The sequence below is a fragment of the Lemur catta genome, chromosome 9 (assembly GCF_020740605.2).
Source record: "Lemur catta isolate mLemCat1 chromosome 9, mLemCat1.pri, whole genome shotgun sequence".
NCBI lineage: Eukaryota > Metazoa > Chordata > Mammalia > Primates > Lemuridae > Lemur > Lemur catta.
Window position 1 is genome coordinate 60,000,794 of NC_059136.1, and position 15,108 is coordinate 60,015,901.

A 15,108-nucleotide genomic window follows, 5' to 3' on the forward strand; every position below is an offset into this window, starting at 1 on the left:
AGGGAGAGGGAGAGGGAGAGAGAGAGGGAGAGGGAGAGGGAGAGGGAGAGGGAGAGGGAGAGGGAGAGGGGAGAGGGAGAGGGAGAGGGAGAGGGAGAGGGAGAGGGAGAGGGAGAGGGAGAGGGAGAGGGAGAGGGAGGGAGAGGGAGAGGGAGAGGGAGAGGGAGAGGGAGAGGGAGAGGGAGAGGGAGAGGGAGAGGGAGAGGGAGAGGGAGAGGGAGAGGGAGAGGAGGGAGAGGGAGGAGGGAGAGGGAGAGGGAGAGGGAGGAGGGGGAGAGGGAGAGGGAGGGGGAGAGGGAGAGGGAGAGGGAGAGGGAGGGGGGGAGAGGAGAGAGAGAGGGAGGGGGAGAGGGAGAGAGGGAGGAGAGGGAAGGGGGGGAGAGGGAAGGAGAGAGGGGGGGCAGGGAGGAGAGAGAGGGAGGAAGAGACAGACACACACCCCACACACACACACCACACACACACACACACACACGAAGCCTCCTGTACATAGCAAATGTTGTTTATTTTGAGCATCTGGGTACAGATGGGTGGAGGCCAAAAAGGCATCCAGGAGAGAAAAGGGGACAGCCTTGGGTTTTATAGAGGGTTTTTGTGAGAGGAGTAAATACTTATCAACAACCAGGAGGGATAAGGAAAGTAAGTTCTCCTTTTGCATTTCATTCTTGTATCTCCCTAGGGGTCTGGCAAAGGTTCTATGCCTAATACACCCCTGGGAAGCGGAGAAGGGTGGGTTCTATAGGAGGTTTGGAGGAAGTTTGGGGAAGCTGAATTCTTTAAACCTAACAGCACCAAGTTTAAAAAAATTTTAAAAATTTCTTTCAACAAGTTTTTTTTTAGAATTCTAATCCAAATGTGCTCTTATTTAAATTAGATCCTCAACAAGGACCTGTTATGATATTAAAATAAATTTTTGACACTTTCTATTTCAATTCAAACAATTGTGGATATATTCTGGGGGAAAAAATTAGATTTACCATAAAAATCCTATTCGCCTAAGAAATTGACTAAATTAGGTCAATTTATTATATGCCCAACACTCTGCTTGAAGCTAACAAAAAGTGTTATGGGGGGGGGTGTTATACAAAAATGATTAAGACATGGTCCGAAGGATTAGTATAGTCCAGAGGGAGAAACATACATTAACAGCCAAGTAAATTATGGAAATGCTATAATATTCATTAACCTATTCATTCAATTATTCAAAAATTACCTATTAAGCAACAAATACATTCCAGGCATAATGCTAAGCAACATATGGCAAACCCCTCAAGGTAGCCTATTATCTAGTGTGAGAGATAACCAAACAAATTGAATGTTCCATTCAGAGTGGAAATGAATTGTTATACTAGTGGCTTGGGGAAAGGGGATTCGTAGTTGAGAGACTTCACCAGGAGGTGACATTAACACCAGAAAGTAACAGACTTTTGAAATCTTGAGAGACAAGGATTACAGCACAAATAATCTTAGGATATCAGACCAAGTGACTAAGAATTGCCTGTAAAAAACTCCAAGGAACACAAACACAGTAATGAGCCCTGGTTGGTGGTGCTTTAAGTTGGATTATAATGGCAGCCCACGTTTTGAGTTGCTGAAGCTCTAAATCAAAGGACAGTCTTTAGGTTGCAAATGTGAAGGAAAAAGTTTAAGGAGTACAATAGAAGTTGTACTTTTTATTAGAGCCCATCTCAATAGGCAAATTTAAGATCAATTATAGAGGTTTCCCCCCAGATTCAATCAATCAGGTCCTCTGACTCATCTGGGCAGCCCACACTGCCATTCTTTTGGCAGGTCTTCCTCATGGGTAAGGAACTAAATCAAGAAACCACCATTACCACACATACCGTTTTATATTACAAAAGCAGTGTTGCTTCCCTACCAAGCGTGATTATTATTACACCATTCTACAATGAGGACTCTCAGCTTTAGAGGAAACCTGCAGTGTTCTCAGCTGCATATAGTTTTCAGCTGAAACACAATCGTTGGCTCTTTGATTACAAATGCCATATGCGCTCTTTCCAGTAACCCTAGTTCCTCTCAAGAAGCCACCACACCCCATTCACAAGCCCTGGCCAACTCTGCTAGCCAATCCCTGGCAGCGGGCTCAGAATTCTTTTCAAGGGAGTGTTCCATACAGCCACTCTGAATCCGACAGAAGGCTGACATGCAAAATGATTTCCCCCACCCCGCCAGCAGAAGCAATCCCAGTTTCTCTGAATGGACTTAGGTGGGTTCTGGTCTTCATTCTCAGGCTGAGACACCAATAGATTCTCAGAACACAAGGTCCACGTAATTAAGAAGAAAGATGTCTGGACAGACAGAGGATAGAAGGCAAATGATGGTCCCCTTCCAGAGGCAGGAGGGAAGTTGTCCAAAGAGCCACTGGGAGACCTAGGGGTGTACAGTGGGCCAGGAGAACGAGCGTGTCCCTTTTATGTCTTAAAGAACATTTTAAATCTTTGAATATGAAGAGACAGGCCCAGCCCAGAACCTAGTTTAGGATAGGCAATGGAGACATAAACTGTGCATTAAAAAGGTACCAAGTACTAAGGAGTTAAAAGGCTGGAATCTGGAAAAAAGAGAAAATGGAAAGTGCAAAATGGCTGAATTAATTTTTTAGTACAGCAAACATGGGGCTCTCTGTGTTCTCAGTACTGCTCTATAACCACTCTATTGCAACAACTTGGATTATTAGAACATATACATTGAAAGACTATTTGAAATGGTATTTTTTAACTTCCTGTTTAGTTTTAATACATAAAAAATGCTTTCTTCCTGTAGCTGTTTACCGAAGACAGAAGTTAAACACCTAAAACAGAATGATTTTACAAATGAAAGTGGGACAGTAAATCAGATATAATTTTTTCATTCCATTCAGGAACAGTATTGTTACATTGTGCTTTAGCATTACAATTTTCTTTAAAAACAGCAATACATTCAATACATCCAAAAACAAATTTTAAAATTAAAGATTAAAAATCCACATTTTTCTAGGATTGAAACAAAAAGCTGCAAAAGTATAACTTCACAGTTTTTAAAAAATCAATTCTCAAATTAAAATCAAATGTAATTATTAACCATCTCTCAGATAAAGAAATGTTTATATACATAAAATTGTTGAATGTTTTCTTCTTTCCATACATTAAGTATATGCCATAAATATTCATCACTATGGATCTAGGTAATGAAACATTCTTCAAGGTGATGTCAATATTTGATAGTTACTTTTATTTAAAAGAAAACAGTACCCAATTACTTCAAAAACTGAAGGCCTCTGAAGATCACTGCTGCTCTTAGCTACTCTCAAAGTAATGAAAAGATTAGCAAATTAATTATCTATCACTAATATAAATATAAAAATATCCTTAAGATTCTATTCTTACACACATTTTAGAATAAATATTAAGATTTTGTTTTGTTCAATATATTGTGAAAGAATTAAAACCAAGGCCGGGCGTGGTGGTTCACGCCTGTAATCCCAGCCCTCTGGAGGCCAAGGCAGGTGGATCGCTCGAGGTCAGGAGTTTGAGAACAGCCTGGGCGAGACCCCGTCTCTACTAAAAATAGAAATAAAAAAATTATCTGGACAACTAAAAATATATATATAGAAAAAATTAGCCAGGCATGGTGGCGCATGCCTGTAGTCCCAGCTACTCAGGAGGCTGAGGCAGTAGGATCGCTTAAGCCCAGGAGTTTGAGGTTACTGTGAGCTAGGCTGACGCCATGGCACTCACTCTAGCCCGGGCAACAAAGTGAGACTCTGTCTCAAAAAAAAAAAAAAACAGTAGTAGTCAAAGTTTTAACTACATAGGCAAGATTCTAAAAATGGGGGGGGGGGTTAGCATTAGAAAGGTACATGTCCCACTGAACCACTGCTAACAAAAGTGTGGTCTGACAACAGCTTCAGCACCACCAAGGAACTTATCACTAATTTAGAATCACAAAGACCCACCACAGAGGGAAGGAATCAGAAAAAATGTCCATTAGACTGACAACCGACCTCTCAGCAGCAAAACAAAAGTTAAAAGAAAGTGAAAAGATAGCTTCAATGTTGTAAGAGACAGTAACTGTCAACCTAGAATTGTATATCCAGCAAAATTATCTTTCAAGAATGAGAGCCAGGCAGAGCACCATGGCTCACTCCTATCATCCTAGCACTTTGGGAGGAAGGAGGATCGCTTGAGGCCAGAAGTTCAAGATCAGCCTGAGTAAGACCCTGTCTCTACAAAAAATAGAAAAATTAGCCTCCTACTAAGCAGCTGGGACAACAGGCCAGTGTGTGCCACCATGCCCAGCTAATTTTTCTTATTTTTTGTAGAGACAGGGTCTTGCTATGTTGTTGGTCTCAAACTCCTGGCTTCAAGCGATTCTCCCACCTAGACCTCCCAAAGTGCTGGGAGCCACTGGACCACTGACAGCAAAACTAGAGCAAAACTTGATCTTTTTAAACCTGAAGGTCGGTTACCTCTTTTGTGAAATTGGACTCACCACTGTGTCTTGATGAAAAACTATTACGTATTCAAATCATTCCACAATCACATTTAGTGTCCTCTATAGAAAAAGAATACATAGGCCTAAGGGTAAGAGTATTCATCTCAAAAACAATTATATTTCCCCACCGAATATTAATAAATTGACATTCTGAGGGTGGGCATGGTGGCTCATGCCTGAAAACTAGTATCTGCTGTATCTCATATCCAGGGAGCTATAACACACCCTATCTGGTTTTCCAGCCATATAAAACAACCTGCCATTTGAATCTTCCTTAAAAACTGCTTTCATATCACCCCTATTCGTAATTCAATGTTCCCCACTGTCTACAGAATAAAATCCAAACTCTTTAGCCCAGTATTTAAGTATTTTGCAATCTAACATAGTGGGGAAAAACCCTAGACAAGATTACATAAATACCATGAATCAGCCAGTATTTTGCCCTGGAACTATGGGCCAAAGCATAGAATTTGACAGCTAGAAAGAAACTGTTAATCTTAAATGAGTATCTTACCACCTATCATGCCTGACCCAGGGTTGCTTTGAGGTCTAAATAAGGACAAATGTGAAAGCTCACTGAAAACTATCAATCACTCTACAAATACAGGATGTCAGTTTTACTATCCTATAGTCAGACAAAAATCAATAGCTATAGAATTTCTCAGGATACAAAGAGAATCCCCTCCTTTTGAAAATTTGATCATTTGAGCCTATAAAACAATATATTAACAGAAAAAAGTATACAAATTTATTATACGCACACATGTGCCCGGGAGTCATACAAAATATGAAAACTCAAAGAGAGGTTATGGGAGGGAGAGATGGAAAGGCCTAGCTAGGGAAGGCGGGTCTTGTTATGTAGATGAAATCTCTGGGGTAGCAGCTCTCGGAAACAATAGTTGGTAGCCAGTAGCAAGTTCCTCTGCCAGACCTTCAAAAAGGTGTCAGACTCTCAGTCTCTCTCTACTTGGAGAGTTAATCTTTCTCAGGTCTGCAAGAGGGGGGGAGGGAAGCTCAGAGAAAGCCTGGCTGCTTATTTCCCTAATGTAGATTTTCCCTAAAGATGCAAATCTCCTCCACAAAAGGCAGCTTTCCAGGGCTATTCCCGTCTGCAGTTTCTCAAAACACCATCTTGAAATATGCCAAAGAGGTATATTTTGGGGTGCGAGATAGTCTAGTTTTCTTTACTTACGTACACAAGCAAGCTGGGACTTTCCAAGTGAACTAGTTATCTGAAAGACCAGGTCATAAAGCCAGTGAGACCAGCTACTCTGACCTCTTTCATCCTTTATGATCTGATATATGGCCAACTACCCTATGAATAGTGTCTGGCACAAAGAGGCATTCATTATGTATTTGCTGAGTGACTGAGTTCCTAAAATATAACTTAACCAATGATTTTTAAAAAGGATATGTTAAAGGGGGACCCATCCCAGGTGTCAATGACAGATGCTTCCATTTACCAGTAACACGTGGTAAAACAATACAAGAAATTGCAAAGGAGAAAGTATGTTTTGGAGCATAGTGAGAAATGCAGGTCCTGATGGTAAAAAATATCCCATAAGAAATGTGGACTTCATCCTAAGGAGTGTAGCAGATATTTTTTATTAGCCTCCAAACATTCTTCCTTTCTCCTTCTAGTAATAGTCTGACTCTTTGGGAAATTACTCATCCCTCCACCTTCAACCTGGTGTTAAGAATAGTTAATCCTACCTGGCGGCGCCCCCTCCCTGTTTACATTTCTTCTAGACTATAGTTCAAAGGTAGAAGAATATCCTAGACCCAAATTCATCAGTATATTCTAGTCACCTCCCTTGGCCATGTTTGGTTCAAGGAGGAACAAATAACCTGGTCAAATCGGAAAGAATCTCAGGACTTAGAGATTAAGTATTGGCTTGCAACTCTCACAGCCATTTGTATCCAAAAGGAGGATAACCTGAATGAGAAAGAGGAGGGGAAAGAGACGTGGCTCAGGCCATAACTGTTTAAAGGAGGGAGACCAATTATGAGACCAATTATTACTATTGTAATAGCCAAGTGAGAGCTAAACGAGAAAAATGAAGAAGAACAGCACAGAATAAGAAAGTAGAACGGAAATTGATAGGACACAGAGATGGAATAAAGGAAGAAGAGATTAAGGTGGCAAGATTAGCCTGGTTTTGTGCTACTCGGGAGGCTGAGGCAGGAGGATGGCCTGAGCCCAGGAGTTTGAGGTTGCTGTGAGCTAGGCTCATACCTCAGCACTCTAGCCTGGGCAATGGAGTGAGACATTGTCTCAAAAAAAAAAAAAAGGTGGCAAGAGGAACAGAGGCATCTAGCTGGGGAGTCTAGATGGACAGTGAGAGACTAGCATGGGCAAATACAGGTAATAAGTTAATGGAGGCCGGGCGTGGTGGCTCACGCCTGTAATCCTAGCACTCTGGGAGGCCAAGGCGGGTGGATCGCTCGAGGTCAGGAGTTCGAGAACAGCCTGAGCAAGAGTGAGACCCCGACTCTACTAAAAATAGAAAGAAATGATCTGGCCAACTAAAAATACATATAGAAAAAATTAGCCAGGTACGGTGGCGCATGCCTGTAGTCCCAGCTACTCGGGAGGCTGAGGCAGTAGGATCGCTTAAGCCCAGGAGTTTGAGGTTGCTGTGAGCTAGGCTGACGCCACGGCACTCACTCCAACCCGGGCAACAGAGCGAGACTCTGTCTCAAAAAAAAAAGAGAAGTTAATGGAATCACATCTTGTTGGAGAAAGGAACATCATGACCCCAGGACAAGTTAGTCTTCATTCTCTATGAAGATGGATAAGCATCTTACTTGTCTTTCCAAAAATGTTTGCAGTTATAAAGGTTATTTAATAATTTTTTATGTTAAGTGATTAAACTGCCTTTTAAAATAAACAAATACAAATATAAATCCCTATACCTCATATCATACACAAAAATTAACTTGAGGCCAGGCAAGGTGGCTCATGCCTGTAATCCTAGCACTCTGGGAGGCCGAGGAAGGAGAACTGCTTGAGCTCAGGACTTGGAGATCAGCTTGGAGACCAGCTTGAGCAAGAGTGAGACCCATCTCTACTAAAAATAAAAAACTTAGCTGGGCCTGGTGGCATATGCCTGTAGACCCAGCTGCTTGGGAAGCTAAGGCAGGAGGATTGCTTGAGCCCAGCCAGGAGTTTTAGGCTGCAGTGAGTTTGAGCCCAGCCAGGAATCTGAGGCTGCAATAAACTACAATGACATCACCACACTCTATGCAGTGTGACAGAGTGAGACTGCCTCAAAAAAAAAAAAAAAAAAATTTTATTTTAGATGGATCACAGATCTAAATGAGCTAAAACCATAAACCCTCTAGGAGAAAACGTAACAGTATCTTCACAATCTTGGGGTAGGGAAAGAGCTCTTAGAACACAGAAAGGTACTAATCATAAAAGAAAAGCATTGACAAACTGAACTTAATCAAAATTAAAAATTCCTATTCATCAAAATATATCAATAACAGGAGTAGGCAAGCCACACACTGGGGAGAAAATATTCACAAAACATATATTTTAAAAAGGATTTGTATCCATATAAAGTTCCTATAAATCGATATGAAAAAGACAAAACCCAGGCCGGGCCCGGTGGCTCACGCCTGTAATCCTAGCCCTCTGGGAGGCCAAGGCGGGTGGATCGCTCAAGATCAGGAGTTCGAGACCAGCCTGAGCAAGAGTGAGACCCCGTCTCTACTAAAAAATAAAAAGAAATGATCTGGACAACTAAAAATATATATAGAAAAAATTAGCCGGGCATGGTGGTGCATGCCTGTAGTCCCAGCTATTCAGGAGGCTGAGGCAGGAGGATTGCTTAAGCCCAGGAGTTTGAGGTTGCTGTGAGCTAGGCTGACGCCAGGGCACTCTAGCCCAGGCAACAGAGCCAGACTGTCTCAAAAAAAAAAGAAAAAGAGAAAATCCAATTAAAAATGGGCAACAAACTTCACAAAGCCAGATATATGATTAGCCAAGAAGCAACGATAAAACTGTTCCACATCATTAGTCATAAGGGAAAGGCAAACTAAAGCCACTATGAACTACCACTACACACCCACCAGAATGGCTAAAATTAAAAACACTAACACCATCAAAATGTTGGCAAGGATGTGGACCAACTGGAACTTCATACATTGCTAGTAGGAGTGTGAAATGGTAGAACTGCTTTGGAAAACTGGTTAGTAGTTTCTTACGAAGTTAAACATACATGTATGTTTATCCAATGACCAACAATACCACTCCTAGTTATTTACCAAAGAGAAATAAAAACATGGCCACAAAAAGTCTTGTATAAGAATGTTCAGAGCAGCTTTATTTATAATATCCCCAAACTGGAAACTACCCAAAGGTCCAGTATCTAGCAAATCAATAAACAGATTGAGTATACTCATACAACAATACTTTGCAATAAAAAGCTATAGATATACCCCCAATAACAAGAATGAATATAAAAGAAGTTATGCTAGGTGAAAGAAGTTATGTGTACAGAAAGAGTACACACAGTGTAAAACCACTTATATGAACAGGCAAAATTTACCTGTGGATAGATGGAGTCCACAGTGTGGGTGTGGGGGGAATTAACTGGGAAGAGGCACAAGGCAACTTTTCTGAGGAATGTTTTGGAAATGTTTTAAAGGAATGTGGGTTATATTTGCATTTGCAACTCAACTCCACATCTAACTACGGATTTCATCATATGTAAATCACAATTAAACAAAAGACAAAAAATCATCTCTAATTCACATCTGCTAGAAAGCTTTCTAATTATCTTTCAAAAGGCCACATATTTCCAAATACTAAGACATGCACACCAATAACTACTTTCCACAATGAGCATGCTCACAAAGTAGACAAAGCATGCTGAGTACTCTCCTTTTATCACACCAATAGTGTCTGGTTGGATTACAGCCAACAACAGGGCTCAAGTAGATTTATCTTTCCTGGGGATCACGTAGTACATTTGCCTAATGCAGTGCCCTAGATTTTACAAATTACATTCACGGATGTGCTTGCAAGTCTGCAGATTTGAACATTTTCAAGGAGAACGCAGACATTTGAATGAATTGTCTTGATCATCAACAAAGCACCAACTATTTTGAAGCCACATACTATACTTTTGCTCTAATTTTAAATTTCTGTAAAGAATGTCTTGGCTTTTAGTAAAGCAGAGGTTGAGCCAATATGCTGATGCTCTATCTGCATTTACACTACACAGGAAGAACCCACACATACTAAAGATCTGTTTAAAAGCTTTTAAGGCCAAAAATTTCTATTATGTGGCCATGATAGGCACACATACTAAAGATCTGTTTAAAAGCTTTTAAGGCCAAAAATTTCTATTATGTGGCCATGATAGGCACTGACTAAAGGAAACTTGAAACTATAAATAGCACAGTAAACACACAAACACCCATACAGGGGAGGGGGAATGTTTTTCTTATAATACCACAAGAAAGGGGTTCACAATTTGACATAATGTCCATATTATACGAAAAAATGAGGAGCCAACAAAAAACTCCCACTCACGATTAAGAATGTGTCTTATCTTAGTAAGAACTGAAAAGTTCTATATGCCACTTGGCATTTCCTCTCGACGCATTGGTATTCGCTGCAAAGTGGCTCGGGTCTAACTCTCCATCATGAATGTCACAAAACCCAAAATGCAATGGAATTCGGTGCAGTCTAGGAGTGCCAAAAATCAACCTAGGGCAGGTACAGGGCAAGACTCCGTCAGGTTTCCTCACTACCCCTGAGAATCACTGCTCCCCACACAAATAAGATCTTAAAAGCGCCAACCTGAAAAACATGTCAGACTTGCCGAATGTGTCCGTTAATAAAAGGTACTGCGACCACCCGTCCACGGGCAGGAAAGAAGTGGGTGGAAAATGGCTTCCCCGGGCAGATTGAAACACACGCAGTAAATCACACGCAAATCTCTTCCTACGGTAAAAGCTTCAAAACAAGAATGTGCGGGAGACCCATGCACAGGAGGGTGGCAGGAGCCCCCGACCGTTTCAACTCGGGATGCGAATGTGCGAAGGGGGGGAACGCACAGCAAACCCGAGGAGCGATGCGCGCATGCAGAATGGACACGCCAAATCTGCAGCCCTAACCACGGCGGCAGCAAAATATGCCCCGTCACCTCCACGACGGCTGTCCGCACCCGTCAAAACGCAAAGCCCAACGGATTTTCAGAAGAAAGGAAAGGAAACACGTGCTGGCAAGATAAGACTGGAGTTGTTCTGTCTCCGAGTGCACTTTCAGCGACCCCGCGGAGCCGCGGCGGCTGGAGCCCGGCTCCCCGCACCGGCCCGAGCGCCGACCGTGGGGCGCGCTCCTTCCCCAGGCGCCCCCGGCCCGCCCAGCACCCCGCCCCGGGCCCCAAACTCCCGGCCTACCCCGCCGAGGGTGGCGAGCTGCGGGGAACTGCGGACAGGCTCGCCCGGAGAATTAAGTTTCTAATAATATAACTTTAGGCGGATGAGCGCCGCCTCGCCCAACGCCGGGGCCGAACCAGGAGCCAACTTGGGGACGTGAGAAGCCAGGCAGGGGCCGGGGTCCCGGGGTCCCGCGCCCAGCCTGGCCGGTGCGCTCCGTCCCGCGGCCGCGCTCACCAGGTTCCAGACGCCGAGCAGGATGGTGCCAGTGCGGACATGGCAGCACAGGCAGCAGCTGTTGGAGTAGAACCGCGTCCAGGGCGCGACCATCTTCATCGCTCCGGCCGCGGGCGCAGTGGTGCGAGCGCGCGCAAGTTTTCAGGAGCGTCGACCGCGTCGCTCAGTGCCCGGCGGGCCGCCGCCTCCTCCTCCGCCGCTCCGGCCCCCGGCCTGCTCGCTCGCCCGCCCGCGGCCCGCCTCGCTCCGCGCTCCCCCGAGGGCTCCGGGCAGTCGCGCGGCGGGACCCTAAGCTCTAAAGACCGCGGCGGCGGAGGCGGGCGGGAGGCTGTTGCAGGGGGCGGGGCGGCCGGGCACGTGACCTGCGCCCGGGCCCATGACGTCACCGCGGATTCCAGCCAGCTGCGGGCGCGACGGGCCCTTGTAAATAAATACGTCGTCGTTGCACCCTCGGCTCGTCCCGGGGGTGGCCTCCGGCGGAGTTCCAGGCCTTCCCTGTTTCATCTGGCCGTGGGTGTAACTCCGTTACGAATTCGAGACTCTTTCACTCCAGTTCGTTGTTTTTCTCCCCTCTACTCCTGTGTTGCAGATAAGCCGTAGGGTGCAGTGCTATCACTGATATCGTGAAAACTAGAGGAAGGAAAGTTGCGCGGTGATTCCCGTCCTCTGCAGTACTTTGAATCAGCGCTGAAGCCACTAAGAGCAATTTGTCTCTACTTTCCAGCTCAATTCCTGTGGTAGTAATTAATCTTTCCCAGAAAATCGGATGTGTGTCAAGGACATCCTCGCTGTGCTTCGGGTAGCATTTTTAATCATGACTGTAGCGCTAGAGAAACAATTATCGTACCAATTTTACTGACACAAGGTCTCTGTAAGACACAACACACAGTGTTGAGAGATACTGAGAGATAGCACTGGTTTCGAGTTTATTTCCTCCCAACTGGTGTTTTGTCTCGAAGCGTCCTTGTTCCAGATTATCCTCTAACTTCTAAAGCCAAGTATCTAATAGTTCAGATTATTAGCACGTATGAAAGTTTTATTTGAGACTTGGGGCAAGAAAAAAAATGGTTTGATCTAAATTTCTTAAGGACAGATTATAATAGGAAGAAAAATGATGTTAGTTAAGACTATTCAAGTGCAGAACTGGTTAGTTTTACGAGGCTTTAAAGCTGTGACATTCTTTTTTATTTATTTAATTTTTATTTTATTTTATTTTTTTTGAGAGAGGGTCTCGCTCTGTCTAGAGTAGAGTGGCATCATCATAGCTCATTGCAACCTCAAACTCGCGGGCTCAAGCAATTCTCCTGCTTCAGCCTCCCTACTCGCTGGGACTACAGGCAATTGCCACCACGCCTGGCTAATTTTTCTATTTTTTGTAGAGACGGGTCTCACTCTTGCTAAGGCTGGGCTGTGACATTCTTATTGTGTAGTTTAATCCTGAATCCTAAGGGACCCAAAACCCATCTCCAGAGATGTCAAGTAAAGGTCCTTAATAAAAAATAAGTAACATTACTGTGGGAGTTCATCAGAAATATCAAGCAAGAAAGCTCAGGAGTTGTTTTTGTTTTGAGACAGGGTCTTGCTGTGTGATCTGAACTAGAGTACAGTGGTGTGATCATAGATCAAACCTCAAACTACTGAGCTCAAAAGATCTTCCTGGTGAAACTGCTCTTCGGTAATGGGGTGCAAGGTGAGAACTGAGGTAAGGGCCTAGCTAAAAATAATGATTATAATTAGTAACTGTCCCCCGTAATTGCTACTCCAGCCACCCAGCTGGTGGTCATAAAGATTCTTAACTTTTCCCCAAAGCTGGTGTGCAAAAAGATTCTTAACTTTCTCCATAGGTAACATCACCTTTTCTAAACCTAAAGGTAGTTCTTAAGATATCTTCTAGGCCCCGCATTCCAGTGGATCCATTGGCCCACCCAGACCAGTGTCCCATACCAAAAACTGACTCAACTGGAATTGTGACCCTAGGGACTGGAGCAACACAAAAAGATGATTTCTACATCCCTATAATTTTGCCCCAATTAACAAACCTAATTGCCTAATCCCTTGCCTGTCAAACTATCCTTAAAAACCCTGTCTCCCCAGTTCTCAGGGAGGTAGATTTGAGAAATCTCTCCCATCTCCCCAGTTAGCTCTATATGGGATAAAGACTTTCTCTGCCATATTGGCTCAGCATATTGGCTTCTTCTTGGGCAGCAGGAAAATGAACCTGGTTGGGCGGCAACACTGGCTCAGCCTGCCCAATAGCTATGGCTACAGGCTATCCCATCATGCCTAGGTAATTTTTTTAATTTTTAATTATTTTATTTTTATTTTGTTACGTTGCCCAGGCTGGTCTCAAACTCCTGGCCTCAAGGGATCTTCCTGCTTTGACCTCCCAAAGTACTAGGATTACTGGCTTGAGCCACTATCCCTGGCCAAAGTTCAGTTTTTATTTTGTGTTCTCACCACAAAATTCTAGTTTCTTTCACATTAGAGATAATTTTCTCTCTGGGCTCTGGCATTTAGTATTTAATTATGCCCACAGCCTCTTTTAATGAGATATAGGACAAGCATTAGTGCTCTGAGAAAGAATGGAACTATAGGATCAGAACGATGAATGCTGCCTTGAAAGAGACTAGAAATTCAAACTCCCAAGAAGTTCCCATAATTACTGCCCTCTCTTCCTTCCCCACCGGAATGTCATATTCATTAGGCAAAATGACTCATTGATTCAAGGGAATTTTAGATTTCAGAAAGCTTACTATTCAAGATCTGAATTTACAGACAGTTGCCAAATTGGTCTAGATAAGAGAAGAGATAGAGACTAGAGGAAACCTAGCAGGAGAACAAAAGTAGAAAGAGAGAAAAATACCTTTGCAGATGAAGTGTATTATATAAAACGAGTTGCATTTATTTGGATGTAAGAGTGTGGGGATTGGGCTAAAAACAAGAACAGAGGCTTCCCAAGGAACTAAGTCACAGCTGGGTTACTCTTTTCAAACAGTGGCAAATTTAACTGGAATACTGATTGGAGTAGTACAATTATATACAAAATTGCCTGGTTTTCATCCCTAGGAGCCTGAGTTTCTAGGGACCACACTTGCTCCTTTTCTGCTAGAGCAAAAGATAACAGCCTCCATAACCTTGGTCAAGTTGCCCTGCAATTCACTCACACCTCCTCCCCCCAAGGTGCATTCCCTACCAAATTTTAAACAGTTCTCACCTTTCGGACTTCAGGGCTTGCAGCCTCTTTGTCACCCAGGGCCTTTCCTTTGTCTTCTTATACGCACAATTTTTCAGTCCTTATATCATCCCCTTACCTCCTCTTTCTGAGTTCAGGTATTTCTCAGTGAGTAGGGGGACATTTTTCTATTAGATAAAGCCACTCTCCTTCCTTTTTCAAATCTCTTCTTTTACGACTAATCGTATTTCAATCTCTCGGTTGGGTATTCAAACTACCCAAAGTTAATTTGAGTGCCTACCACATATGAGAAATAATGGCTACAGAAATTAGAAACATTCAGTTCCTGCCCCCAAAGTTGACCATCTAGCCTAGAGGCACCAGTTACTAAGGTGTAAGTCAGATTTGTGCTGAATATCATTACAGGTAAAAAACAAAATGCAGTAGGAATCCTGGGAGGGATAATTACATTACAATGTGGGGTGTTAGCATTTCAGTTGGATCCTGTGAAGGGGAAATGGTTCAAGAAAGGTGAGAGAAAAGACACTTCCTCCAGGGGTTGGATCGGGCCAGTGAGGCATTTGTGGCAGGGAAGGTCTTGCTTCAGCTACCTCCATGATCTAAGCAAGGGTCTGTCCTAAGAGAGACCTCAGGACCCCTCGAAAGGCTCCGAGACCAGCCTCAGCAAGAGCGAGACCCTGTCTCTACCAAAAATAGAAAAATTTAGCCGGGCATGGTGGTGCATGCTACTCGGGAGGCTGAGGCAGGAGGATCGCTTGAGCCCAGGAGTCCGAGGTTGCTGTGAGCTATGC

At 43.6% G+C, this 15,108-nt stretch overlaps 1 protein-coding gene across 1 annotated transcript in view; it reads right to left on the reverse strand.

Annotated features, from left to right (window-relative positions):
• LAPTM4B (lysosomal protein transmembrane 4 beta) overlaps positions 1-11,483 on the reverse strand; it is a 58,856-nt gene extending 47,373 nt beyond the window's left edge. The window contains exon 1 of the mRNA XM_045560722.1: positions 11,125-11,483. Coding sequence (XP_045416678.1) covers positions 11,125-11,223 — 99 coding nt within the window. The 5' untranslated portion in view covers positions 11,224-11,483. The remainder of the gene's footprint in view (positions 1-11,124) is intronic.
• Between the last annotated feature and the right edge of the window lie 3,625 nt (positions 11,484-15,108).